At 39.7% G+C, this 27938-nt stretch overlaps 1 protein-coding gene across 5 annotated transcripts in view; it reads left to right on the plus strand.

Moving 5' to 3' along the window:
• The window catches only part of PUS7L (pseudouridine synthase 7 like), a 28952-nt gene extending 20650 nt beyond the window's left edge, over positions 1-8302 (plus strand). For 4 of the 5 annotated variants that reach the window (XM_073328010.1, XM_073328008.1, XM_073328009.1 and 1 more), the window contains 5 exons: positions 908-1006; positions 2750-2831; positions 4730-5010; positions 6053-6106; positions 6801-8302. In XM_073328010.1, coding sequence (XP_073184111.1) covers positions 908-1006; positions 2750-2831; positions 4730-5010; positions 6053-6106; positions 6801-7130 — 846 coding nt within the window. In that variant the 3' untranslated portion in view covers positions 7131-8302. The remainder of the gene's footprint in view (positions 1-907; positions 1007-2749; positions 2832-4729; positions 5011-6052; positions 6107-6800) is intronic. The other variant, XM_073328011.1, reaches the window with a different exon arrangement.
• Positions 8303-27938: the final 19636 nt, after the last annotated feature.

Here is a 27938-nt window from a genome sequence, read left to right on the forward strand (position 1 = left end):
GCTGAGCACCTAAAGCTGTCATTGATACCATTTGAAGCTGTGATGTTTAACACTTCTAAAAAGTGTCCCCTTTAATCTCTCTCTGACTCAGTTTTCTTAGCTGTAAAATGGGGATACTTAAAGGGATGTAATTAAGCTTATTTCATTAATGTTTATAAATTGCTGTATACCGATAAGTGTAAACTCTTGTCATTTTAGTATACGTTCTGATTGTAATCATTATCTGAATAAGAGTTGAAACAAAATTAACATTTGCCATATTTAGGCCCAGATTTTTAAAGATATTCAGGCATTGCTCTGCTCACCATTGCAAAGCCTAAGGCCCAGATCCTCAACAGTATTTCAGTGCTTAATTCCCATTGAAATCATTTGAGGATCTGTGCCTTAGCAGCCTCTCATTGAAAGTCAATGGGACTTAGGCTCCTAAGGCCACGTCTACACTACCCACCAGATCGGTGGGTAGCGATCGATCTATTGGGGATCAATTTATTGTGTCTAGTGTAGACGCGATAAAGCGATCCCCGATCGCTCTGCTGTCGACTCTGGAACTCCACCAGGGCGACAGGCAGAAGTGGAGTCGACGGGGGAGCGGCGGCCGTCGATCCCGCGCCGCGAGGATGCAAAGTAAGTGATTCTAAGTTGATCTAAGATACGTCGACTTCAGCTACGCTATTCTCGTAGCGGAAGTTGCGTATCTTAGATCGATTCTCCCCCCCCCCACACACACACACAGTGTAGACCAGACCTAAGTGCCTACGTCACATTTGAAAATGGGACTTGGCTGTCTAAGTTACTTAGTCCTCCCAACTCTAAGCAGAGCAATACCTTTAAAAATATGCACCTTATGGTTTTAATGAATATTTAATATTTTCATGTTTTAACCAGTTGATTTCTTTTTTAATTGTAGACAAAAGGTTTTGTAAACTACTTTGGACCTCAGCGATTTGGGCATGGACAGAATGTTCAGACAGATCAAATTGGACTGGCTTTGCTGAATGAAGAAATGGTATAATTCACCTCATGATCCAAATGACTAGTCCACTTCTTTTCCATGGCTACAGTTAGCATGTCTGAGTCAAACATTGGAGGCTACCATCCTATTGAACGGTGATCTCAATGTGTAGCAGTAGTAGTGTGAGTGTTGTTGTAGGAGACTGCAAAACCAACTCCCACCATGATTTAACCATATTGTGTCACAATCATGAATGTTTTAACATTTAAACAAAACAAATGTTTAATTTTAACATTAAGCTTAAACATTATTTATTTTAAATAGCGTGGAAAGTAGTTTTCAGTGTTTTTGTGGGGCTGTTACACTGCAATTGTCATAAATAATATAATTTTACATAAAGACATCTGCTTTTAATACTAGGCTCAGAACAATGTAAATCAAAAGTTCCTTTTTCCAGTTTGTTCGTGATGATAAGTGCTCTTTAACTTGTGAATATTCAGACTGTTGAGCTGAGTACACTGGGAGAGATTTTTTTAAAAAATTTTTTGCAAGAATATTAAGTAAGACCAGATCTAAAACCCAAACCCTTTAAGATCCCAGTAGATGTATCTGTATATCTCAATATGTTGTTGCTTCTCATTATCCCTTGGTTACCATCCCTCAGCCAGTCTTCTTTCCACATAAGTTGTTCTTTGCAAGCCAATTTGAATTAATTTCTCAAATAATATTTCATGAGACATAGGTCCTGATTCTTCTCTGTCATGTAACTTGTGTGGCAGTTTGCACAGGTAAATGATCGTACAAGATACGAGGCTGTAGAGAATGAGATCCATGGTATCAGAAGTTATTGTTGAACTAGATATATAGGATCTGATTTTCCTTTTCAGTTACACTGATCTAAATCTGAGAAATTTAATAAAAGTCAATATAGTTACACCTGCATGCAAAGAGAATCAAGCTGTTAGATCCCACAGGATGCTATCCACCAAAATAACTTACACTCTGTGCAAAATTTTGAGTTCAGGCAAGGTAGAAATTAATGTGACTAGTTTGCTGCAGATTGGTAATTTTTTACTAAAGATGCTGAGGCAGTTGCTCTGCTGCACTGCCTGGTGTAGATGGGGACAAATGAGCAGGAAAACAGGTACTAATGGCCTGAAACTGACAGGTGAGGGGAAAAGCAACTAGGGTCTTATATACACTTGCAAAATACCTAGCTCCACTGGTAGTAGAAATAATGGAAGCTGTAATACAGACCATGCTCAGGTGTTTCTCTCAACATATCATCTAATCTTGTGTAGACACAGCCTAGGCATATCATTGTCCCCTCTGTGTGAGGGTGTGTGAGCCCCTCCATGTGAACATTGTATGGTTAGGCCTCTGTGGGCTTTGTTTGGGGGCCACAAGGTAGAACCAGAGTGCTACTGCTTTAGGCGGCATGCTCACCTTGCAACCTGGAAGATTTCCAGCTGGAAACCTATAAAAAAAAAAATAATACTCCCTGCATCATTACCTTCCCCTTTGTAGGTTTTGAAGGCTGTTCCCATCCCTTCTATTTGACTGCAACCCCTTCCTTCCTTCCAAGGGGAGAATACAGTAGGCACTTGATTTCACAACTTGTGACATTTTAGGACTTTCTGTCAGAGGAGAGAGTTCGAGCCATCATGCATAAGAAATGGTCAGAGTTTTGAGATGCTATATGGTATCCTATCACAGAACTGACATGTGGTTGTCTTTTTCATCGAACAAGTAGTTACATTAAAACACAATAACCTCATGTGTGTTGTTTTTTTAAAGGTAAAAGCTGTGAAGTTGTTTTTCACACCAGAAGATACAGATGATCCTGTAAACCAGGCAAAGAGATATTTTCTTCAAAGTGGTAAACTCCACATTTAAAATGTTTTTGTCATTATTTGGAACGTGTGTTTTGGGGGGTGATGGTTTTGCTGCATACTGCCTGAGTTAATAATTCTTTTGTCACTTAAAATTATTCTTAATAGTCATATTTTTTCATACTATTTCTGCTTTTGCCAGTAGCTGATTCATTCTTTTATGTAAATTCACAATGTAATAAATCGCTCCATGCTTCTTGAGGGCATTGGAATTTTGCATCTCAAAATGTTTTGGGTTCTGATTCTCCTCTGCCTTGCACCGTGTGTAATTATTTACACCTTGCAAGTGAGTGTAAAATGCTACCATCTCCCAAGTACAGGGCAGTGGAGAATCTTTATTTCTGGTAGAGGCTTTACATCTACATACTGGAAAAGATATGAGAAGTTCCTAAAGGCTGTGTTCTGCTTTTGCCCTCCACCTCTCTTCTTTTGAATTATCATATTCTCTTTGATTGAGAATTACAAAGGAGTGTACGAAAGTTGGGAGCCCGACTACAATTGACACTGAATGAAAGTTGGGTGCCAAACTCTCTTAGGTTCTTTGAAAATCACAGCCTTTGTTTACAACTTTGGCCATAATGTCTGTGTAATTGACTTTCAACTCTTCATCTCCCTCCACTCTCTCTCTCTGACTCACCTACTTCCTTTCTTGAGTTCCATTCTTCACTGAAACATATTTTCAAAAACTAATATCTGTCTTCTAAGTAAAATGCCCCATTTTGTCACATCTCTTTCTGCTGTCATTCTTCAGACCACTGCATGCATCCGTTGAAGTGAGCTGTAGCTCACAAAAGCTTATGCTCAAATAAATTTGTTAGTCTCTAAGGTGCCACGAGTACTCCTTTTCTTTTTGCGAATACAGACTAACACGGCTGCTACTCTGAAACCATTCTTCAGACCCTAACTTTTCTCCCAGAGTCAGAAATCTTGAAGTCACTCTTGACCCCAAATCTCTCATGTCTGTAAATCCAGTTATCGCTGTATATTGCCCGAACAGCTAGGGTATGTGGCTTCAGGGGGTACAGATGTGCTTCATTTCACAGAAGAGAGCCATGAGTCCTTCTGTACTGTAGTTTGTTGTATGATGCATGAAAAGGCATTGATAACTCTGAAAACAGCTGCTTATCTTTTCCCAAAGCAAGAAATAAAAGGCTACACAATGACTTCTCACCAAATCAAAAATCTGGATAAAATTACAAAGGAAAGCAGGAAATATGAATGCAAAGGTGTACATTTCTACCCAGGTTGAGGCTCAGACTCCCTGTTGTGAAGTGCAGTTTGCACCTACAAAATAAAACAAGCACATTATTTTTTTGCTACAAAATGTGTTCCCTCAAATGACTTGGTGCTTATGTTGCTTTGATGAATCGGGGTACTTAGCAATGCAAGTGCTAATAATGGTGTAGGTTTGGGGGTGCTTCCAAAAGGGAGGTCCATCTTCTGACAATGTAGGCCTAAGTCTGAGTACCTCATGTTCTTTGATAGGAATACAGTTCTCTTTCAATTCTCTTACAATTTCTCTTCCTGCTAGTACGAACACCCTGCTAGCAATGATGTGTTATGCTTTTATTTCTAAGGAACTAGAAACTCTTTGGACTGAAGTAATGAACATAGTAAAGCCAGTTTAATTTATATTTAGTGTAAATTACAGAAAATTGAATTAATTAGCATAGGTTACAAGGTAAATAAGATGGAATTTATCTGACATGAGAAGTTAAAGGCAAGGAATAATAAACAAAACAATAAAAACCAGTGTAAATAAATGAGTCTGACATCCTTTTCCTCATTTGATTTAATTTATCCTTCTTTTTAAGTTTTTCACTTTCTAGTAGACTAAACTTGGAAAGCAGATGGTTGTTCCAACGTTTATTTCTGTTTATTTCAGATGATGCGAAGGGAACCCTGGCAATGTTGCCCGAATTTAAAGTAAGAGAGAAGATGTTGCTTCGCGCCTTGAATCGCTATGGTTTACACCACGAGGGTTGTACCCGAGGATGGCTCAGCATTCCTCATTCCATGCGTATATTCTACGTTCATGCATATTGCAGTAAAATTTGGAATGAAGCTGCATCTTTTAGGTTTATGACGTATGGTTCAAAAGTAATGGAGGGTGATCTGGTCCTCTCTGAAGATAATGTTGGTGAAAATTCTTCTCTGAATGATAGAGTGAGTTTACAAAATATTTCTTGTAAAAGTTAGCTTAACACTCTTAAATAGGTTAAGATATAGGAGTTCTGCTTTTTATGTTTAGCTAAACATTCTAACCCATTTATGCTACTTAGTTTGGCTAATGTGGAGTGGCTTAGCCTGCCCTCAACTCCCCACAAATAGGCATACATGCTCTATACACCATAAAAGCTCTTTTCCGTCCTGACTGTTCAGTGTATTCATGGCAAGAATAGGAATGTATGATGGTGTTTGTAGGAACCTGGACTTGGCCTGAATGGTTACTCATACATGATGCCTCTAAGCTATTTTCTGTTACATCCTTCTGTGGATCTGGTCATGGAGGACCTAAAAGGCAGCTATTTTTCCCCTATGTATCAGCACCATTGTGGAATTTTTGCACTATTGTAATGGTGTGCACAATGGCACATACATAGCCAGCATGTCACCCAAATTGTTTAGTTGAAGAGTGAATTTCTTGTAGATATTTCTGTGCGTTAGAGCAGCTTAGAGGTCACTGTAAATAATTTTCAGAGCTCTAAAACAATAGCTTCCTATGCTGCTTGTGATTTTTGCCAAAATGTTAGGGGGAAAAAAAAGAGTGAGTTTAATAAACTGAATAGACCAAATTCAGTGGAAAGCTGAGCTATAAAATTTAATATTAAACAATGGAGTTTTATGCAGTAACATTCACATTTAGCATGAGAACCAATCTTCTAGCATGAAATTACATTGGCACCATGAACTTGAGGTGGGTAAGCATATTAGAACTATAATGGTAGGTTCATACAGCAGTAATTAACATTAGTTTTATTTAGTTTCTATTTAATGCAAGGCCTTGTACTAATAAAATGATTACTTTGTGTTAAACACTTCTAATTTTTTGTTGAGTGAAACAGTTTCTCCTTGGAGTAGTCAGACAGCCTTAGAATTCTTAATTTTAATAGAGGCTGGGATTAATACAAATATGTGATTGGTTCATAATCTAGTTTTTCTACTATTTGTCAAGCTATAAGTATTTTTTTTAAACATTTTATACCAGGTTCACGTAGTAACTGCTCCAGAAGAGTCAGCTAACAAATATGCAATACACCAAGTAAGTTTGTTTGAAAAATCATGTTTCAGGGGTTTATGAGTTAATGAAGATAATTTTTGTTTTAAAAATAGATCTGATTAATTAACAGGTGCAGTTTTATTTCTCTTCAGAGTGCACCTTTATGGAAAATGGGCATAGAAATTAATCTGGACTCACAGCAAACACAGAGATGAAAGTCTTCACTCATGTGTACTGAACATACGGGCAATATTATCTAGGTTGGATGTGCTTTTTTGTGCACTATTACTATCAATTGAGTGTTAGCAAACTACTAATTCTAGTTTTCTTGAAACATTTTATTTCAATCCCCCAGTGTTAGGAGAAGCGTTCAAGAGTATTTGAAGGTCAGGGTATGAAAAGGCTGAAGATACAAGGGTTTGGAGACTCACAAAGAATACTAACATATTCTCTATTTCTATATCTCAGAACAATCCAGAAAACAATCAATTTGGTATGTTTGTAGTCTGTTATTAGAGAGAGTACTGGCATTTTGACTGGCTTCTGTGCCTTTCAGTCTAAGCCTCAAATAACTGTCTTCCATGGCTTTGCTTGGGCTTTTATGGTGTGGAAGCAAGGTGGCTTCTTTGCAGAATCAGGCCCTAAAACATAAAGGAATTTAAATTTTAAAGGGGTAAGTGGTGGTTTTGTTTCAAACACATTTGTGGCTCACATATATTTTCTTTTTTTCCTTGAGGTGGTTCTTCCAATGGTTGGACACAGTATAAAGTATCCCAATAATAAAGTTGGGCAGTGGTACCATGAAAGGCTTGCTAAGGATGGGCTGCAGACATGCAGCTTCAGGGTGTCTGCATTACAGCTGAACACACCTGGATGCTACAGACACATTTTGAAATATATCCACAATCTGTCGTATCATTTCTTAGAGGACAATGAAAAGGGAATCAAAACTGAAGAAGACAGTCACCTAAATGAATCAAAAGCATCTCTTCTTTTGTCATTTGACCTTGATCCTTCATGTTATGCAACTGTTTGTCTGAGGGAAATAATGAAATGTGACCTTTAGAATGTTCATAGTAAAAAGTTACAGGAGTAACATAATCCATGGAGGTATTTTACATATGTTGCCTATAAAATAGGGAAAACAAATCTTGTTCATCATGTACACTGTAGTTCAGAAAGAATTAAAGAATAACTTGGGGTTTTATTACTATGTTTTTAAAACTAAATATATAGTCCTGAGTACATTGGAGCCAAACAGTGCTAAATTATATATTATGTCATATTTACTTAGCAGAGCCAAGAGCTGCAGGCCTGGCTTTTAGCCAGTGATATTTGCACAAGCTTTACAACTGCATGACCAAAGCTGGATTATGGGGAAAGGGGAATATGGTGAATGGTCATTTCCTCCTTGCCTTTTCTATTGTCATCTTAAGGGCTAGTTATATACTTGGTGCTGTATAAGACACACAAAGACAGCTTCTGCCACAACACGTTTACTGTCTAGTACTATTTGTCTACTAGGAAAGCTGCCATACTATAGTGAAAATCCAGGCCTGTTGAAACCTTGCTGAGTTCTATGGCCCATTCATCCTCACCTGTTTTCACTATGCACATGAACCCAGAGCTAAAAGGATATGTGATGTGAGTAATAGTGCTGAGTCATCTCGCTGATTAGAGGACATTTCTTCAAGCCCACAGCGTGCTCGTCTTTCTCATTCTTGTACTGAGGAATTGAAGGAAAAAAACAGGCTCAAAATAAAAATCTGTGTAAATGGGTACTTCGAGACCCAGGAGTGAGTATGCCATTAATACACTTACAGAAGAGTGTTAATGTTTTTATTTCAGGCAGTTAATGTTTTTATTTTGTTGCTGGCCAAACCTGCTCACTGCATAAGCTTAAGGGTGTGAGGAAATCTTGCAGTGATTGTCACCGAAACCTTGTCATTATCACAATTAAAAGTTATTTATAAAATTCTTCTGTGAAAAAAATTTGTAAAAAGATGATATTGACATGAAAGGGGAGAAAACTGAATAATAAACTAAGAAGCAAAACTATCACAAAAGCTTTGAGTTGTATGTGTTATATTTAATCTGTAGATGGCACTGTGAGTTAAAAATAACCAGTGGAAGAGAACTACTTTGGCCATTTTTGAGAGAAGGGATATGTAAATTACAAATGCTTCAGTTTTGCATCTGATGAAGTGAGCTGTAGCTCAGGAAAGCTTATGCTCAAATAAATTTGTTAGTCTCTAAGGTGTCACAAGTCCTCCTTTTCTTTTTGCGAATACAAACACGGCTGCTGCTCTGAAACGTGTCAATTTTTTCACACTCTGGTACACACAACATTGATTTGCTTCTATCTGTGACCCCAGTCCTATAATTCTTGCTCAGTCCTTAGCAAGGCAAATATTCCAGGTTTGATTCATCACTTCTTTACACCAGTTTGACAGAAGTGTAATTCCAGTGATTTCAATGGAAGTCTAAAAATGGTAGTCTGGAATGAAGGATCAGGTCCCCACTGTCTTCAGTGAAACTTCATCTTTGCAAGGCATAAGTAAGCATTGCAGGATTTGGCACTCAAGTTTCAGGTGGGAAATAAGCTCATACCAGTAATATCTGCAGTGTTATTGTACACTAAATAAACTATTGTGACTATTGCAACATATAATTTTAATGCATATAATCCTATTAAACTAGAACCTATGTGAAAACTAACAACTTGCTTAAAGATTCAACAAATCACTTGAGAAACCAATCCTAAACATGTTTTCCTACAGCACATCCACTTCAGCTTTCTAGATTTGCTGAATTATATCACTCATCAGAGGGAATTATTAGAGCCGATGAATTTTTATTGAGAACAGACTGTTGCTTTCGCTGATTGGCTCAAAATAGTTTTGAGGATCATCAGTTTTTACTGGCATCAACACAACAAATGAAATCTAAGTGTGAAAAATATGTGTGTTAATAGCTGATACTTTATTTGAAGGGACACATAAAAGGTCAGATTGAAAGATTTTTTTTTACAGAAAGGTCTGCCATTTTAAAAATGTTCAGAAGATGTTAATGGAGTTAATCTATAGTAATTTTAGGCTCATTTGTCCAGTACTACTTCTGAGCATTGAAAGGACTAATCTTCTTAAGCAAATCATTCTTTCAGCAACTCTGAGCAGAAAGAGCTAATGTACTGATATCCATAAGTATAATTCCTACAATAGAAGCATTTTACTTGGAAGAAGTCACGGTGGTCATTAAGTTGTTTGTATATATGATGATCTTCTGCCTGCTTAGTTTATATTTAAAAAAGAGTCAGAAAGATTTCAGTGCAAAAAAAAAAATAGGTTTGTTCATATGTATAGCCTTCAGGTCCAACTCTGCAACCCTTCCTTCTGTAAAAACTATGGACTTTAATGAGAGTTTTGCCTGAGAAAGGGATGTAGTATCGGACTCTTAAAGCCATTCTGTGTAAGCGCAAGAGCTTTAGCAATACAATGAAAAGATAATCACTATGCACAGATTTGATTTTAAGAAGGAAAGATCAAAGAGCTGATCACCCATTGACTTGATTCTTTGTATTTCTATTGGTAGTCACCCTTCCTTGATAAACCTTGTAGGCATTTTGTTAATACTAGTGAAGGCAGGCTCTGAAGTTTTTCCTAACAAAATAGGTTTTAATCTTTAGTGGCATGTTCACTTTTCTAGTCATTGATGATGAATGTGCATTTTTAATGGAAAAAATTCAAATGTTCTTTATTTGTGCAATAGTTAATTTTATTGACTCAAATTGGACAAATATCTTATTAATTTTAATCAGAATGTGCAGAGCTTTCAGAATGGAATGGATTTATATGCACACATTCACATCACAAAAAACTTCTTCATATGATGTGTATTTCTGTTCTTTAGAAGCCAGGTAGATGTTTTGTGATCCTCAGTTGGTATAAGTCTGCATAGCTCTATTGACTTCTATATTGATTTCAGTTTACACCATCTGAGGATTTGGCCTGTTCTACTCAGCTAATAAACCCAGTCCTACATTCCTTGTGCTCTGAACTCCCACAGAAACCAACAACAGAAGTACAATGATCCAAGTCAAAGGATGATTTGAACTTTTATTTCATCTTTTTCAAATCAAATCTGTTCTTGCAAAGCATTTAGAAGACAAAGGGAGCTTTAGGAGTGCCGGGAAGGCAGGATCATGCTCAGACTTTTGTTTCCAGCTTCTGAAGACCGCCATCTCCACCAATGCCATGCAAAAGCATGTTTTAATTTTCATAGTAGTTGTGCTACCTGACCAGTAAATGGGTATATTTAGTCAAAGTGTAGGAATGAGTTAGTTTCATGTAAGTGAAATATCTATTTTAATAAATCCTAGCAATTTAACAAACCAAAGCCCCACATCCACAGTTTTGTCATTTTACCTTTATACCTGTACTGAGACCATTAATTCCTTTTAACTTTTAAGTTCATAGGTCAAATCTGAGAAATCCAGGGAAAGTTCATTTGGAATGAAATATGGCCCAGCTATAAAGCAAATAAATAACAAGACTGCAAACAAAAGAGGCTGATGAACAAAATCTTTGTGGGAAAGGGGGTTGTAGATCCTCAGCCTGGTTATGATCCAGCCCTAGTTCTGACGGGCTGATCCCAAGGTCAAAATGGCTACCCATCCAAAGAAACCAAGCAGTCCAACTAGGCCTGGACACGAGGCTTAAGATTCAAGTTACAGTCTCTACCCTTGCAGATAGAACTAGAGCTTCAATTGACACAGATTCCAGGCAGTCTCTGCTACTCAGTCTCTTGGTCCTAGCTGCTAGCTGAATCGCAGAATTATGGATTTTATATATATAACTATCCCTCCCTATTAAACTGGCCCAAAAAGACCAATACATTTACCCCCTGCTAAAGCTAGGGGTAAATTTTTTAAAAGCACATAACTTAGGTTTAAAAGGGGGACTTAGGGCTTGGGACCCTATGTCTAATAGACAGTCAATGGGATTTAGGCTCCTAAATCGTGTAAGCACATTTACAATTTTTATCCTCGGTCCATCTCCAAAGTTGTGACATAACATACTGAAATACACGGAAACCCAAACAATCCTAGCTTGACCCAAACAAAACAGCAATGCAGTGGCTAGTAAGCATTAACAAGAGTCAGCAATTAAATGCCAATACAAAATCTCAAGGAAAAGACTAGCTGCTTGCACTAAACCCCCCTCCCCAGGACGCTGGCAGGCAAAAAAATATATACAGCTTTGCTTCTCCCTACTCAGCCTAAGGGTGGGGAGGTTGGCACCTCCATCTAAACCAGAGGGCTTCTTAGAACCAGTGGCACAATCCAACACCAAGCCAGGCCATAGTTTGTCAGGAGGAGTAAGGTGGCCCTCGCATCCACCCTGAGAAGCCCAGCCCAGCCCAGCCAGCCACCACCCTGTGAATCTACATGAAAGATGCTGCAATGAATTGTATGTGTGACAGGATGGTGGCAGTGCTGTGCACATTCTGGAGTTGGAGTCTGGGGTTCAGGAGAGAGAGTTTCAGCACTCAAAGTGAAATGAGAAGAATGCGTGTGTTGGAGTTTCAGCAGTGGTGGAGTCAAAGCAATGGTATCCATGGGCAGTGTTGCTGAAGTGGTGATAGGTAGAGTCAGAAAACTTGGCGGTGTGGGAGGAGAGAGAGCTTAGAGTCATGGATGATATCAAAGATTTTGAAGTCTGAGTTGAGGAGGGAAACCGGAGAGAATTGTGAGGATGTACCCCAAACTCAGACCTCCTGATAGGAGGAAGTTTACCATAATCCTGTACCCCAAATAATTAAAAGTCTCTAATGAAAAAATGCAACCACCACATGGGTTGCAAACAGACCAGGTAACTTAATACCAACATTCCCTTTGTATAGCCACATTCTTTAATTAACATTGCAAATGGTGCCTGTCAACAGAATGGCCACCATGTTGCTAAACCACGTTCCTCAAAAAGTTATGTGCCAAAAGTCAAAGTTCACACTATCATGCCAGCGCTAAGAAGTCCTAATTTTCAGTAGTGCACCCACTACAGGTAGCTCTCTACTCCTATCAGGACATTCAGAGTAAGCAGAAGTTTCTTGTTTCACTGACCATATTTTCACATAAGCAAAACAAGGTAAGGTATTTTTAGCAAAACGTAAATCACAATATTATACATATCCTCTCTGGGTGCCTTAATATAACAATAAATTTATAACTGATCTCTATTTATGCTTCCCAAGAAAGAACAAACTAATTTTAAATTGAAGGTACAGAGCCTCTAACATTTATTTTACCCAATATGTTCCCTGCCACAACATGGGATTGGCATGTTTCAGGATTAGCAAGGTAAGAGAAAGCTATTTTCTTGATCACTTGTCTGATTGAGAAAACAGAGCTCCATGTGGCTTGAAAGCTTGGGATGAAGGTTGTTAGTGAGTTGGGGTGGTGGAATGGGTGTTGTGAAGAAGTGACTTTAGAGAGTTGGAGAAGGTATCATGTGAAAAGAGATTAGTGATAATATAAGGAGCAAGGCAGGATGGTAGAAATGCTGGGAAGGAGAGGCAGTCTAGAGAGAAGATAGTTTTTGTAAGTGTGGTTGATGGCAGGAAAGGAGAAGCAAATTAGAAGGAAGACAAAGGTGTCGGTGAGTTCAAGTTTGGGTAAAGGAGATATAAGACCAGATCCTCAGGTTGTATAAATTGGCATCGCTCCATGACAGTCAAGAGAGCTATGCAGATTTACACCTGTTGAAAGCCTGGCCCACTGAGAATTGGAGCTATCTTAGATTGGAAGAAGGAGGCATATTTCTCAAAGATAGCAGGTTAAAAGCTGGGCTAGCGGAGAAGGAGTGCTATGTGGATATTAATGATATTCAGAAGACAATAGGGATTGCCAGGTCCTACGGAAATAAGGAAGGCACAGAAATTGAGGGCTTGGTTCTTCACTGCCCTGCAACTATGGTGACCAGACAGCAAGTGTGAAAAATTGGGATTGCGGGGGGGGGGGGGGGGGAACTGGGAGGAAATAGGAGCCTATATAAGAAAAAGGCCCAAAAATCGAGACTGTCCCTATAAAATCAGGACATCTTGTCACCCTACTTGCAACTTGTGCAGGCATTAACATTTACAGAATGGATGTAAAATGCTACCAGGTCAGAATACTGCTGCTTTACACTTATTTTACAGAGGTGCAAATGACTACACAAGGAACAAGTCAGTGGAGACTTAGTCCTGTGATGTCACTGCCCAGAAGGCATCCATCCCTTGGAATTATCTGGGATTTCCAAATCTTGTCATGAACATGAAAAAGGGATATGCATCATTATTTTATGGAGTGCCAGTTTGTACTCATGAGGGACTGTAGATGGCCAAGATATATCGGAGGAACCAGTGTAGGCTCTCCTGAAACAAACTGATTAAAGGGATTAAACAGAAAGAGAGTTTAAAATACAGGAGAAAGCCATGGAGAAAAAAGCATAGTTTTGGTCTACATTACTATAGATGCACAGGCAGTGTGTTTGTAACATTTCTAACCTTACATTTGGTGTAAGGTTTCATTTTGTGTTGGTTCCTGTAATGGGATGCCACAAATTTCCTTAAATGGTTGTGTATCATTGTTAATTTATGGCTTCTCTATTCATTCCATATTGAGTGTTTAATGTTAGGCAGCTAGTCGGGAAAAAGTGTGTTTCAAATCCTTTCCCTCCCCATCACATTCTTTTTTTGTTTTATTTAATATTTAACTCTTCATTTTAACCTTTCTCCCTTCATTTAAAGCCCCTTCTTTCCACTAGTACAGTCTTAAGTGCCTTCAGTATAGGAAGTAGTATGTAGCACTTTACTAAGCTAAAAACGTGACCTTTAATGCTAATCATTCCAGTTAGAGAACCTGCCTCACTCCTTCAACACCAGTGCCGACTCAGATTTCAAAACGAGATGCAGCGCTGCACTGCTGACACCAATATAGCTTATTTGCAGTGTTGTAGCTGTGTTGGTGCCAGGATATTAGAGAGTCAATGTGGGTGAAGTAATGTCTTTTATTGGACCAACTTCTCTTGGTGAGAGAGACAAGCTTTCAAGCTTACAGAGAGTCCTCAAGAAGAGCTCTGTGTAACCTTGAAAGTTTGTCTCTTTCGCCAACAGGAGTTGATCCAATAAGAAATATTACGTCTCCCATCCATACAGCTTATGTAACTCATGCCAGACTTGCTTTCATATCTCACTGATATGAAAAGAACTATGCGAAGTATAGTAAACTGCAATGCAATAGTTTATTTTTGCTAAAGAATCTAGACACGCACAAAAGCTTCTTATTTGCTCTCACACTAATCCCATTCCTTCAAGCAAGTCAGGACTTCACAGGGAGAACTGGATTGCAGTAGCACCTTCCAGCACCTCACAGATCTGTCCCACTCTGAGTTACACAAAGAGTTTGACAATGATCACAAACAGGAAGTCTGCAAAAGGCCTACAGTATTTTTGCTTGGGCAAAGCAGCTGCCTTACAGCTGACACTTGATTTTCCCCTCAGGAGATTTTTTATGCTGATTCTGTTGAGGAAGTGACTTGTCATCTTCAAAGGATAGGTTTGTCTTTAGTAATTTTAAGGCTTAGATTAACAAACAGCTGAAATGTCATATCTAGTGTGAAGTAAAGACGTAGGTCTCTCTGTCGGTAGACAATGCAAAATGTTCTAATGAATTTACAAGTGAGAATCAGATAGTTGTGAAAGGCCTTTGTGGGCCATCAAACCATCAGACTGGCATTAACAAAGAAGGCCTTAAGAAGAGCTCCGTGTGGTTCAAAAGTTAGTCTCTCTCACCAACACAAGTTGGTTCAATAAAATATATTACATCACCCAACTTGTCTCTCTAATATCCTGGAACCAATACAGCTCTAACTACACAGCATTACCAAGGAATGGCAGCAATATTGTATCAAAGACTTTCCTGTTGCAGGATGGTGTATTTATTCTCTAATCTGATCTTTCCTCCCTTTCAGTACTATATGCATGCACTATAAAGCAGAGAAAGGGAGGCCTGGAGAGAAGATCATAGATTAGTACATGCCGTCTGTAACAACTCAAGCCTCTCACAAGCTGCTTTTGAGCTCATTGGATGTTTCTCACTGGTAATACACAAGTGGCCTCCTGTGTCTCTTGACACATTCTTCTTTCAGAAAACCATTTATGCTGATTAAATAAACTAGTCATGACTCAGTTTCTTAACAGTATAATCATCTGTCTGAAATACAGTTACTTGTTTTTGCCTCAAACATCACAAGGGACTTGGATCCTAAGATTTTCATAAATTTTAGACTTTTAAAAAAATATTTCCAGAACTTTCGTGTTTTTGCATATGTGAATGAAGAGTAGATGAATAAATTGTATTGAGGATCTTAGTGACAGGACATGGCTGCATAGGAGCATATCAGGAAACAAGGCGAGACAAGTTAGACAAATTCACTGAAGGGGGGAAGGTTAATTTCACATGCCATAAGTTCCAAACACAAGGGCTATGAGGCAGAACTGAGAAAAGAGGTAGCATGAAAAAAGGTGTTCAGTAAACATATAATTACTATAAAGAAGTCTATACCCACAGGCAGACTATAATGGAGGAGAAACTGGGGATCCAAAGAGACTATTCTTAAAATTACATGTGCAGGTGGTTACTACAAAGTAATCGGAAAGACATTTATGAATCTGATAAATGTTTAAGTCAATGAAAATGTAACAGACCAAATTATAGCAAAGGCTGTACAAGAAAACCTATTCAGAGCAGCACTGAAACCCAAATTCTAGGTCTCCCCAAAACGTGGGGAAGTCACTCCATGGGCCCTTTGTGACGAGAACAGTGGAGATGCATTCTAGGATTGGGTCCCGACATTTGTGTGTGGTTGTGTCTGCCTGGTACAGATCACTCTTACACTGAGCAGGAGTGATTTGTGTGTGAAAGGTGGATATGCCTGGGGCTTCTACTGGCCACAATACTGGCATAAATTAATGCAGTTTATGAATTTTTGTAGATAAATTCCCCATTTTCAAAATATGGCCTGTAGATATGGTTAAATGTAAAAAAAGAGTTCATATTAGTGAACACTATTTTAAATACTATTTGGTGTGTTTCACAATGAGCATGTCAAACAGCTTCATTTTATAGTTATTTCCTTTAGATTGTTTAATTAGGTTCCCTCAGGATAAATATTTAGAATATCTGCTGGATTACCTTGGTGCAATTTAATTAGATTGGAGAGTAAATATTTAAAGATCTGTTGCAAAGAGCTTCAGACATGGTGTAATTTAAAAACTTGTACTCTGAGAAGTGATAGCTTTGGTGAAGTTGAAGTAATGAGCTTTGAGAACGTCTAAACATAAAGATGAACTTATGTATCTAAGGAGATTTGCAATGGAGGGAAAATTAGCACTGCCAAATATTTAGACTGAAATCTGAAATGTCAGGTTTTCTATTAATAGTAAAGGAAGTAGATACAAACGGCTGGCCTATAAAGCTCTGCCCATCTGCCATCAGAAACAGACCTGTCAGCCCAGAATCAGCATACGTCTAAACTTCAGGCTATTGCTCTTTAGTGTTTCTCTGACAATCAACTGTTGTCTATACATCAAGGAAGGTGCTAACATTTCCCCCCCTTAAGTGTAGGGATGACCCTTCCACAAATGGAGATACTCTATTGAATCCTTATAATTAATTCTTCCCTCAGATATCTGCACCCAACTTCTATTGATTTCAGTAGAATCTGTACATAGAACCACAAGGGCCCAGATTCACACCAAGGTCTATGCAAGTGGGGGTCTCTAGCATCAGAAGCCCTGTTGGGGTGCAGGCATGCTGCAACAATTGAAAAAATAGCTATAACTTCCCTTCCACTGGATAGCTTGCAGAGGGTCAGTGTAAACAAAAAAGTGTGGAAAAGGTGTCTGAAGGATGTACAGATGCAGCACCTTTCCTGAACAGCTTCTGGAAACCTACTCACTGTGTGATCCACTGCCAGCCTTTCTGGGGGGGAGTCCTCCTTAGGAATGTAGGGGACCAGGAAGGTTCAAGGAGTCATAAATAACATGTCTCTGCACAATCGTGGGTAGCCCAGACTGATGGTTATTACCTCTGGTACTGGTAGCAATGCCTATATTTAAGGCCCTGTTTTCAGTTGCTTATAACTTTGCCAAACTTGAACTATTCAGGCTGAAATTTTCCATGCCAGATGTCTGTCAGGCTGTCTCTCTCTTATTTTTTTTAAAGCTTCAGCAAAAATGGTTCAGCTGTTTCCAAGACCAAGGTTAGGAGAAATGTTGTTTTGCCATATTGAAAACATTATTGGAACAGTTTATTTGAGAAGCTCTAATTCCTCAATGCTTTGTAAATTTGGCGGGGAGTCACGCTGGTGTCAAGGATGTTCCTTCTGCCATCCCTGTGAATTTTTGCCCAAATTTGACCGAGTTATAAGCCTCCAAAAATAAAAAATCTCTGTTTGCACATACTCAATAGAGATTTGTAGAATTTGGCAGCTGCTTTGTACAAAAATTTGGTCTGCACTGAGCATGCTCCATCCCCTCACAGCTTAAATTTGCCACTGGACTACAGAGTCATTCTCACTCTCTTTGTGACCCAATGCATATTAAAGTATTTAAAAAACCGTGGAACAGCTTCAGTAGGAGAGCTTAAGAGAGACCCACATCAGAATAGCCCATAGCCCAGTGGTTACAGCACTGACCTGGGAGGTGAGAAACCCAAGGTTAAATCCCTTCTCCTCATCAAGTAGAGGGGGGGAAATGAACTAGACTCTCCCGCATCCTGAGTGAGTTCCCTTTTGCTGTGCTAAAGGTTATAAGGGAGGTTGCTGCTGCTCCCTCTGCCTCTGCCTTCCTACCACCCCCGGGTGCATTTGACATAGGCCACCACTGCTCTTGCAGGAAATGGCGTAGGCACCAAACTACAGAAGAGGGTTCCTGGCTGCAGATCCCATGTGCAGATCCCACGATAAGTGTCTCCCTCCTGCCTGGACTTAGGTGCCTGAATCTGTGTAGCCAAGCCCTGTGAGAAGGATGGGGCTTAGGCTACATCTCTTTCATTGGCATCTGCTATTAGTTAGGTTAGGCTGCTCCCCGTCCAGCATGCTGGCTTCTGTGAATCCTATTCTTAGGCATCATCTCTCCCCATGTATTGTATAGGGAGCCTAGTTGTCTAACTCAGGGTTTGTGGGTTCCACTGGGTAGCTAGGCACTTAAAAGTTAGGTTTTGCAATACTGAGCCTAAGTTCCTTTGTGGATCTGGGTCCGAGAGCCTCCATATCCTGTTACCGGTCACTGATCTTTAAGTTTTAATAACGATAAATAGCTGAATGAAAGTAATTGATGGAAGCAATTTACTCTTTGCAGCTAAATGTGAAATTCTATAGGTAAAGAATCTGTCCTTGCTCTTTTGATCCAAAGCTTGGCTTGGTCAACCAGAAGCTGATCCATGAAAAGAAGAACACCTGATTTAACTGAACTATGAGATAATATGAAATAGCAGGTGAGGAAAAACCCCTATTTGTGAAGACAATGGAAGCTTTTGTCTTGTAGACTCTAGCTGTTTAAATCTCCAAATAAAAGTATTAACTGACATCAAAGAAACTCATGCAGATGAAAAGGGAATGCCAGAAACAAAAAATAATAAATGAGGTAAACTATACACTTTGACAGCATGATGTTTTTCATTTACATCAGGATTATGTTAGTAATAGCACTAGCATCTTAAATTGAAGGTATACAGCCCTTTCATTCCAAAGTATTTTTCAAAGAACTACCACAATGGAGTGAACCTAAGCAGCACTAACATCAATTTGTTTCACAGCCTGCAGCAGAGTCTCAGGATGCCCTGACTTATTCTCCAGAGACAGAGAGAAACGATGACAAGGTGATCTCTTGAGGTCCCTTCCAGCCCTACATGTCTATGATTCTATGACCTGTGGTTATGAACTGGACTGGGACTCAGAAGATCTTGGTTCATTTCTCAGCACTGTCACATATTTCCTCTGTGACCTTTGGCAAGTCGTGTAATTTCTCTGTGTCTCAACTTCTCATTTGTAATTGGGGATAATAATAAATGTCTGCTCTCAGGGCTGTCCCTACCCATACGCAAAGCACACAACTGCGTAGGGCACCAGGAAATTTGGGGCACGAGGAAATTTGGTGCTCCAAATTTCCTGGTGCCCAGCATAGCTATGTGCTGCTCCAGCCCCTGCTTGCCTCTTTCCCAGGCCCCCCACCCTTGCTCTGCTCCAGCCCCACCTCTTCCTGCCCCTGCTCTGCTCCATCCCCATTCCCATTCCGCCCCTTCCCCAAAGCCCCCACCCTGCTCTGCCCCCACCCCACCTCTTCCTGCCCCTGCTCCACCCCAGCCCCACCTCCACTCCCCTGAGGACCGCAGCAGGGTTGGGCCTGCACTCCCCAGTGGCGGGAAGTGCAGCGACCTGGCCCCAGCCGCGTCCCCTTTGAGCGCTGGGGGACAGTTCCACCCTGCCCCCCAAGCCAGCCTCGCCTCCCACACGGAGACCTAGTATCCCACACCCCCCTCCCCAGAATAGCTAGGGATGGCCCTGTCTGCTCTCTCTAAAATGATTTTCTGTCCCATCAAGTCTTCAACATGCTAAAGAAATTTTAATTGATTTATCATCAGAATATGCTTTTGAACTAGATGATCCACATATAATGCTGTTTTTGAGTGCTACTGTCAAAAAGTAGAGCCAAAGGATCAACTGCAACTGACAGAAAAAAGGGAAAGGAAACAAGTGTTTTGAGTCCACAGTTTTAAAGCCTATGATTATTGTAATCAGAACCGTTGGGTATGCAGTTACCTCTATTCTGGAGGAGAGCATGCAGCACATTAAACAATGGAGGAGGAGAAATTTTGGCAAAAGAGCAATGAATAGATCCATAATAACCATGTTAAGCAATCAGACTTCTGTTTAAGGTGTCATTTAAAAGTTATTCACTAGTAAACTGCATGCATCTTAATTTATATAGCTCAAAGGATGAAGGACTTAGTTGACCCCACTAGGACTTGACAGATCATTCCAGTAACTAGGTGTTTTGAACCTGATGGTTAGATCATTAAGTCATCCCCTCTGGCTTAATTAAATGCTAACTTGGGTGCACTTCCTATTTATGAAGTATGGAAAATTCTTTTTCAGTAGGGTAATAACTCAAGAGCAAATAAACACAGTGCTGGATTGTAAACCATCACTATCCCTACATTTAAATGCATCTTAATACAAGAAACTTCTATCCAATTACTGAAGACATATAAACTGGATCATATCTAAGAGCCTAAACTGAAGTAAAATTCATTATTTTGCAATTAAATGGAAATCCTACACTATGCATCTTTATTTTCTGCAGTGAAAGATTCCCCATACTGTTTTGTAGTTAACCTAATTTTCATACACAATGTTGTGTGTGGAGGGCAAATATACATTTTCCTATTTCAGATATATTCACAAAGACTGAAATAAAATGTATTCAGTAACCAAAGAAACTAACTCACTACTGTTGTCTCATTTTTGCGAGTGTGGGAAAGAAGACAAGGAGGTATCTGGATGAAGACTATTCACTGACTTCAAGACTTGATAAGCAATGTTAGAAGAAATGGTGTGAACTTGTCTTGTTGGCATCAGAGAAGATTAGAAACAGATAACAATAGTGTAAGACAGAACCCATGAAGTAAACCCAGGAAGAAAAATAAAATATTGTCTGTTCAAAAAGATGTTAGAAATGAGTTTTCTTTAGCATTTACATAATGTGAACACATAAATACGTGGAGGAAGTAGATGCAGACTAAAGGCCAATACATTATATTCCCATGTAAACTCAAAATGAGATAATAGAAATATCATATCAAGAGTAATAAAGCTGCCCTATTATTATTGTTATTGTTAAACAAATCCATGGGCCAGTTTATACCACACTGCCACGGACATCTGGCCATAGAGCCAGCATTACTGGACCTGGGTGATCACCTGAATGCAAAGGGAATCCTCTGGTGGCAAAGAACTGGCATAGAGGGTCCTCTGACATTTTCTTCTCTGCTGAGGGTATAGTGTGTGGCTGAGGAAAAGTGTTGCCACTATGCTAGATTAAGGCAGCCTGAGGGTTTCTCTAACTTATTCCCTTCTCATAGAATCATAGAATATCAGGGTTGGAAGGGACCTCAGGAGGTTATCTAGTCCAACTCCCTGCTCAAAGCAGGACCAATCCCCAACTAATCACCCCAGCCAGGACTTTGTCAAGCCTGACCTTAAAAACTTCTAAGGAAGGAGATTCCACCACCTCCCTCATGGTGCCCACTTGCACCACTAGAGCATCTCTGTGCAGAACAGCTCCAAAAATCAGGGTAGTGCAAAGTTGAGTTTTATGGCTTACCTCTGTGCACATTTTCTGAAATCCAAGATTTGTCCCTATGATTGTAAACTCGCAACTGTGCTTGTCAGGTGTACAATATCGTACTTTTAGTATCGTACTTTTCTCCCTGGCAATCTAAATTATAAACAAAATTACTGTATATTTTTACTTTCCAGAAAAGTACTTTATTATCTTTAATATGGAACTCTGCTAACTGTTAACTTTCTAAAACTATTTCTTTTAAACTATCACATTGCTGCTGTTCTCTGCATTTTGCTTAAACATTACAGGCATCCCATCAAGTGCCTCAGGAGAAGGAGAGCTTGTTGGAGGAACTTTGAGAAGACTACTTCTCGCAATAATACAAGCATCCATGTCTGTGGAGGAGAAATTTGGGCTAGTGAACTGCAGGAGCAACATTTTAGCTGGGCATATGGAAGTGGGACTGTATATTGATCACTAAGGAGAGGTAAACAGAATTTCTAGTGCTGCTCAGGACACTAAATCAGAATTTTAGATTATATGGTAAAGTAGCATTAGACTGGTAAAATTAACTTCAGACAACCAAATATATCACTGTAATATTCAGGGCAAACTAATGAGGAAGGAATCTCCTAATTTTATTCTGTTTATATAGCAATTTCTTCCAACAAATTTGGAGTTAATTATAGATAATTTTGGAGTTAATTATATAAATATGGAAAGTGTAGATACAATAGAACTATCCCAACATGAAAACAGACTGGTAGCACAAGTTTCAGAGGGACTAAGAATGCAAAACTGTCAGATGCCAGAGATAGTGTACAAATATTAAGGTCAGCTAGCAAGAAAAGGAATCTTCAATCCAAAATAAAGAAAATGTATTTTCTTCTGCTTCAAATCTTATAGGGAACAGAAGAGAATTTCAACTATCATGACCTCAGGGATGAATATATTTGTCTTCAGTGGCGTACTAAAGATCAACTACTTATTTTGGGCACCTCAGGCCCTGTATCTCCCATAATTGCTAGTCCATCTTCATTATTCCATTTTATTCCAGCACAGTTTCTTCCCGTCTCCAGAATTAGAGGGCCAGGTTCTCAGCTGGTGTTAAATCAGTGTAACTATTGAAGTCACTGGGGCTATGTCAATTTACACTGCCTGAAGAACTAGCCCAGCTAATTAAAGTCTGTATCTGCCATGTGTATATGCATATGTTCTAGCCTTCTGGGGGCAGGGATAGCTCAGCGGTTTGAGCATTGGCCTGCTAAACCTAGGGTTGTGAGTTCAATCCTTGAGGAGGCCATTTGGGATCTGGGGCAAAAATTGGGGATTGGTCCTGCTTTGAGCAGGGGGTTGGACTAGATGACCTCATGAGGTCCCTTCCAACCCTGATATTCTATGATACTTAACAACAGTGGAAAAAGGTCCCAAACTGATAAGCAAGGACCCTGGCATTGCATAGTTAATGAGAAAGAAGCAAAGTTGAGGGGCCCTTGCTGCCCCCATAACTTTGTCTGCTCTTGCTATCCTCTTCTTAAGTTGCTCCAGTGAAAGATATTACCTTACTACCCTGTCTCTCTAACATCCAGGGACCAACGTGGCTACAGCCATACTGAATCCTAGAGCTTTTGTCTCTTTCCACATTATGAATTCCTGACCTCTGTCTGTTCTTAGGTTCAGTCTTCATAGTTGTCTTCTTAGATTGTCTGTGTTGCTGGTCGTTGAGCTGTGCAAGAGGCGATGGCGATGTGTCTTTTCTTCTGGTACTTTCTGCAAATAACCTGGCATGCTCTGCAATCCTTCTCAGCATGTGTAGTTTGTACACAATGGTCACACAGAAATTCTTTATGTTCCCCGTTCCTCTGTCTCACTGATTCAGGAGGTGAACTTCCTCAGCTCCCACTAAATTCCAGAGAATTCTTCTTTACAGTTTGCATGGCAATAGCTATTTCAACAGCCTTCTTGTAAGTACTGATACAGTCAGTAATATCTTTCAGATTTGCTCATTGTATAATCCAGAGCAGCGGTTCTCAAACTATGGGGTGGTCCTCCCAAGGGAGGCATGGGAATATTTCAAGAGAGGTGTAAGCTGTGGTTTTTGTTATTGTTTTTTTTAAGAGCTCTGGCTATCAGCCCCAGGTGGCTGGGACTTGTGTGGAAGGGCCATGCACATCCGGGAGTGGGGATAAAGGGCACAGCCAGAGCCCTGCCACCCAGGCTCAGGCTCCCCTTCCCCACTTCTGTCAATCCCTCACCGGGAGGCAGCGTAGGCTCAGGCTCTCTTCCCTTCCTCAATCCCTCACCAGGAGGCAGCTCAGGTTCTCCTTCCCACCCCTGCCCAGTCCCTCACCTGGAGGCGGCGGGGCTCTGGCTATCAGCCCTGAGTATCAGAAGCAATGCAGAAGTAAGGGTGGCAAAATCACTTTTCACATTGCCATGCTCACTTCTGTGCTGCTGCTGGCATGACTCTTTCTTCAGAGCTGGGTGCTTGGCCAGCAGCCGCTGCTCTCTGCTCTGCCTTCAGAGCTGGGTGGCAGTATACGTACCTGGGAGGAGGGGCGTAAATGACTACAGACACAAAGAAGGGAAGCCCAATCAAATAAGTTTGAGAACCATTGATCCAGAGACAAATTGGTCATGCAGGGCATCAATTAATGTTGCTCACTAAGGAGGAGGTAAATAGAATTTCTAGTGCTGCTCAAGACAGTAAATCAGAATTTTAGATTATATGGTAAAGTAGCATTAGAGTGGTAAAATTAACTTCAGACAACCAAATACACCACTGTAATGTACAGGGCAAACTAATGAGGAAGGAATCTCCTAATTCCTAAGTAATGCACCTGAACTGACAGTGCTCTGACAATTTCCTTAGAGTAGCAACAATCTGTGCTACTGAATTTCCACTTCTCTGATGTCACTGATGGAGTAGGAAAAATATTTTCCTGCATTGCTGTAGTAATTGCAGCGAATGTGGCAGTTCCATGACAGTTGGAGACAACAGGTCATGCTGCAGTCTCTATGCCTTTGGACCATCACTGTCAGCATGGTTGAAACTCTTTGTCCATCTGGAATGATGTTGCAAGCTACATTTGCTCAAAACATCCAAGGTACACCACCCATAATTTTTAGTTTTCGTTGAACTCACTAACATTGTCCATAAAAGTTTCTCTGCTACAGACACAAAGAAGGAAGCCCAATCAAATAAGTTTGGACTTTGTGCTCTCCCAGATGTCTCCACTGCCACAGGTAACTGTTTGTTTTTTCCTTCACTGATACATTCGTCATCTGTCCAAGTTCTTTGTCAAAAACGTATTTCTTGAAGATTTTAAGATGCTTCTTTGTTCACCTTGATCTCACTCCAATTCACCTTGAGCTTCTCAAGCCCAGATCTGCCAAATAATGGTGGATATTTTGCTTCTGTCTCATACAAGGGTAAAATGACTGATTGTCCATCTAGTTGAACTTTCACCTGGAGTATCCATTTTGAGACTTTTTTCTCTGGTATAAATCTTCAAAACCATGGATGTGTCTTCCAGAGGGACTTGTGACAAAGTCTGGTGATAGGTAGATGCACAAATCAGTGAGACAGCAGCTCCAGTATCAAGCTCTGTTCTTGTAGGAATGCCTTCAGTCAACACTGTGACCCAGCTCTGACTCCAGCTTCCGATAACAAGGTTAGTGCTGGGTCTTTGTCAGTGTCATAAGAGCTCTTAGAAACAGCTCCAGGCTCAGCCTCCCTGGCAAGCACTGACTACCTGGATGTGTTCAAGAAGAAAAATGCTGACTCACTCCCCCACAGATAGACTATGACTGCCCAGTGGACCTCCAGCCCAGGGCAAAGGTGCCCTGCGGATGGATATACTCCATGTCTGAGCCAGAGCTGGAGGCACTATGTTGGTATATCCAGGAAAGCATCTCCAAAGGCTTCTTTCGGTGAACCACCTCTGCCTACATTTTGCCTGTGTCTGCTTTTCTGTGCCTGGCTCCTTTAATCTCCCACTGGGAGAAAACTTGCTGTGCTTATCATCCAGTCCCGAGTCTAAGAGAGACTTGAATTCACAACCTGTAGTCATGAATGCAGCACTGCTGTTGACTGAGTCATAGCGCAACCTAGCTAATATAGTTTAGTGCAATGATATAAAACTTGTAGCTGCCATCAGCAAAAGCACATTGCCTTTCTAACAATAATAGTACAGTCATTGAAAACCAGTGAAATTTCTTCTTGAAGTAAAGTGGAAATATTTCTTGTTTTTCAGGCAGAAGGAGGTTGACTGAGTCAACTGTAAATTTTCCCTCGTATAATATAGCATGGCCTTTTAGAATAGATTAGGCTTTTTTCTGTAACAACTGTCCAATCTGAAGTAGTTTAGCAGTCTTAAACTTCTGATGGCCTTTTTAGTTTTAGAATAACAGCATGTAAGACAGATCACACTTTCAGAGATGTGTAATAGATCTGCTGATAAAAATATTTCATTGTGCACCAAAAAAAGCACTTATTATCCGATTGCCTTTTAAACAATATTGTGATGAAAGACCTGCATTTAAAAATGGCTAACATTTATCAACATGTCAAAACCAATGTTTGATTTTTTTTCAGTTCAGGTATTGATGACAGATAATGTCTGTTAGGACTAATATATATTCCAAATGCCATTTTTTTCCCTACCGTGAATTACTGTGCTGGTGATTGAAGTGTGAGCTGGCACTTACTGAGGAGATTATATTAAATGACCTTGTAGGCATTATATTTTCAGTTTCAGTAAATCTAATAAAAACACTCTTCATTCCTTAGTGATTTCTGGTTCATGCTAAATCTTAGAAAACCTATTTGCATGGAACTGGTTGTTACTAAGCCTTGCTAGTAGGTTACAGTACTATATCTCTGTCTCTAGGAGCTTCCTTCTTAAATTTTAAGAACTACTTCATCCATAAATGTGTGTTCATATGTTTATGCTCCAGTTCAGCAAGGTACTTAACAATGTGCCTAATATTAAGTACATGAATCCATGAGACTACTGATGAGCTTAAATTCCTAGCTGAATCAGGGTATCCGTCAGTTAAGGTGACCAGATAGCATGTGTAGAAAATCAGGATGGGGGTGGGGGATAATAAATGCCTATATAAGACAAAGTCTTGAATATAGGGACTGCCCCATAAAATTGAGACATCTGGTCACCCTACTGTCAGTACATTGTAGGATAACAGTGACTACATTCAGTTAGGAGGAGTCTTTGATGTATCATATATAGTTTGCCTAGAAAATACTGGGGGAATTGGCTCTTTTTTAAAAAAAAGACTTTAAATATTTTGAAGTTTAACTCTGTTTTTTCCAAATGTGCCAGATATGCAAAGTCACAGAAAGTTGGATAAAGACACAGAGTTCCATTGTTTTATAGGAAAAAAATATACAAGCCTAAACAAATGATAAAAGATGTGAAATCAAAGAACTCAGGCCAGAATACACAGTCACTCTTGAATGATGCTAATGTTCTTTCCCTCTGATTATTGCCTTTAGATATTGATGTGACACTCTTCTGAGGCAGTGGCACTGTTGCAGCCCATGGTAGCGATTATTAGATAAAGGTTGCAATTGTGTACTTATTTTCGCCTTAGAAAAGGGTCTGATTGTTAAAACATTCTCTGAAGAAGCTGTTTCAGGACCTTTCTACTATGCTAGACTTCATCCCTGGTGATTAGCAGCCTTTTTCCTTTGAAGATTTAGTGCAAGAAAACTATACTTCTGTGACCTTTCATTTATCTTCCGAGCTCAAAGAAAATTATTGTTTGCCACAATAGCAGCAACACACATGCTGACTTGAGGGAAGGAAAACAACTTTCTAAAACTAAAAGGTATAAAAGGAAAAAGAAAGTAGTTCTGATTCCTCATCTCCTCATTATTAATACTTTGTGTTCCCCCTCCACCATACAATCACTTTTTCAGGCACTTGTCATTTAGAATTGTGTACCTGTGGTAATTTTTGACTTCATAATATTTTGTTAGAAGGCAGGATGATATTGTGGTTCAGGCAGTGGCCTGAGACTTTAGAAATCTGTTTTCCATTCCCAGTTCTTGGGAAAGTCACCAAACTTCTCTGTCCCTCAGTTCTCCTTATTTTACTTCTTTTCCACTCCTTGTCTTCCTTGTCTATTTAGATTGCAAAATTTTGGGGGCCAAGTCTCTGTCTTATCACCTGTATAGCACACTGGGGTCACAGTCTGAGTTATGTCCCTCTGTAATACAAATAATAACTATCAGTCGCAGACTTTCACTGAAATAGCATTCTGAAATAAGGTAGTTCACAAAGATACTTAATATGTGTCTTAGATATGTGCACAGCTTGTAAACTCCACAAGACTCCTTGTGAGTTTGTATAGCAACCCTAAAAAGCTTACAACTTGGAGCTGTGGATGCCTTAAACTCCATAGGTAAAATCCTGGCCCCACTGAAGTGAAATGGTAAAATTCCCCTTGACTTCACTGGGGCCAGGAA

This window comes from Lepidochelys kempii, chromosome 1, assembly GCF_965140265.1.
Source record: "Lepidochelys kempii isolate rLepKem1 chromosome 1, rLepKem1.hap2, whole genome shotgun sequence".
NCBI lineage: Eukaryota > Metazoa > Chordata > Testudines > Cheloniidae > Lepidochelys > Lepidochelys kempii.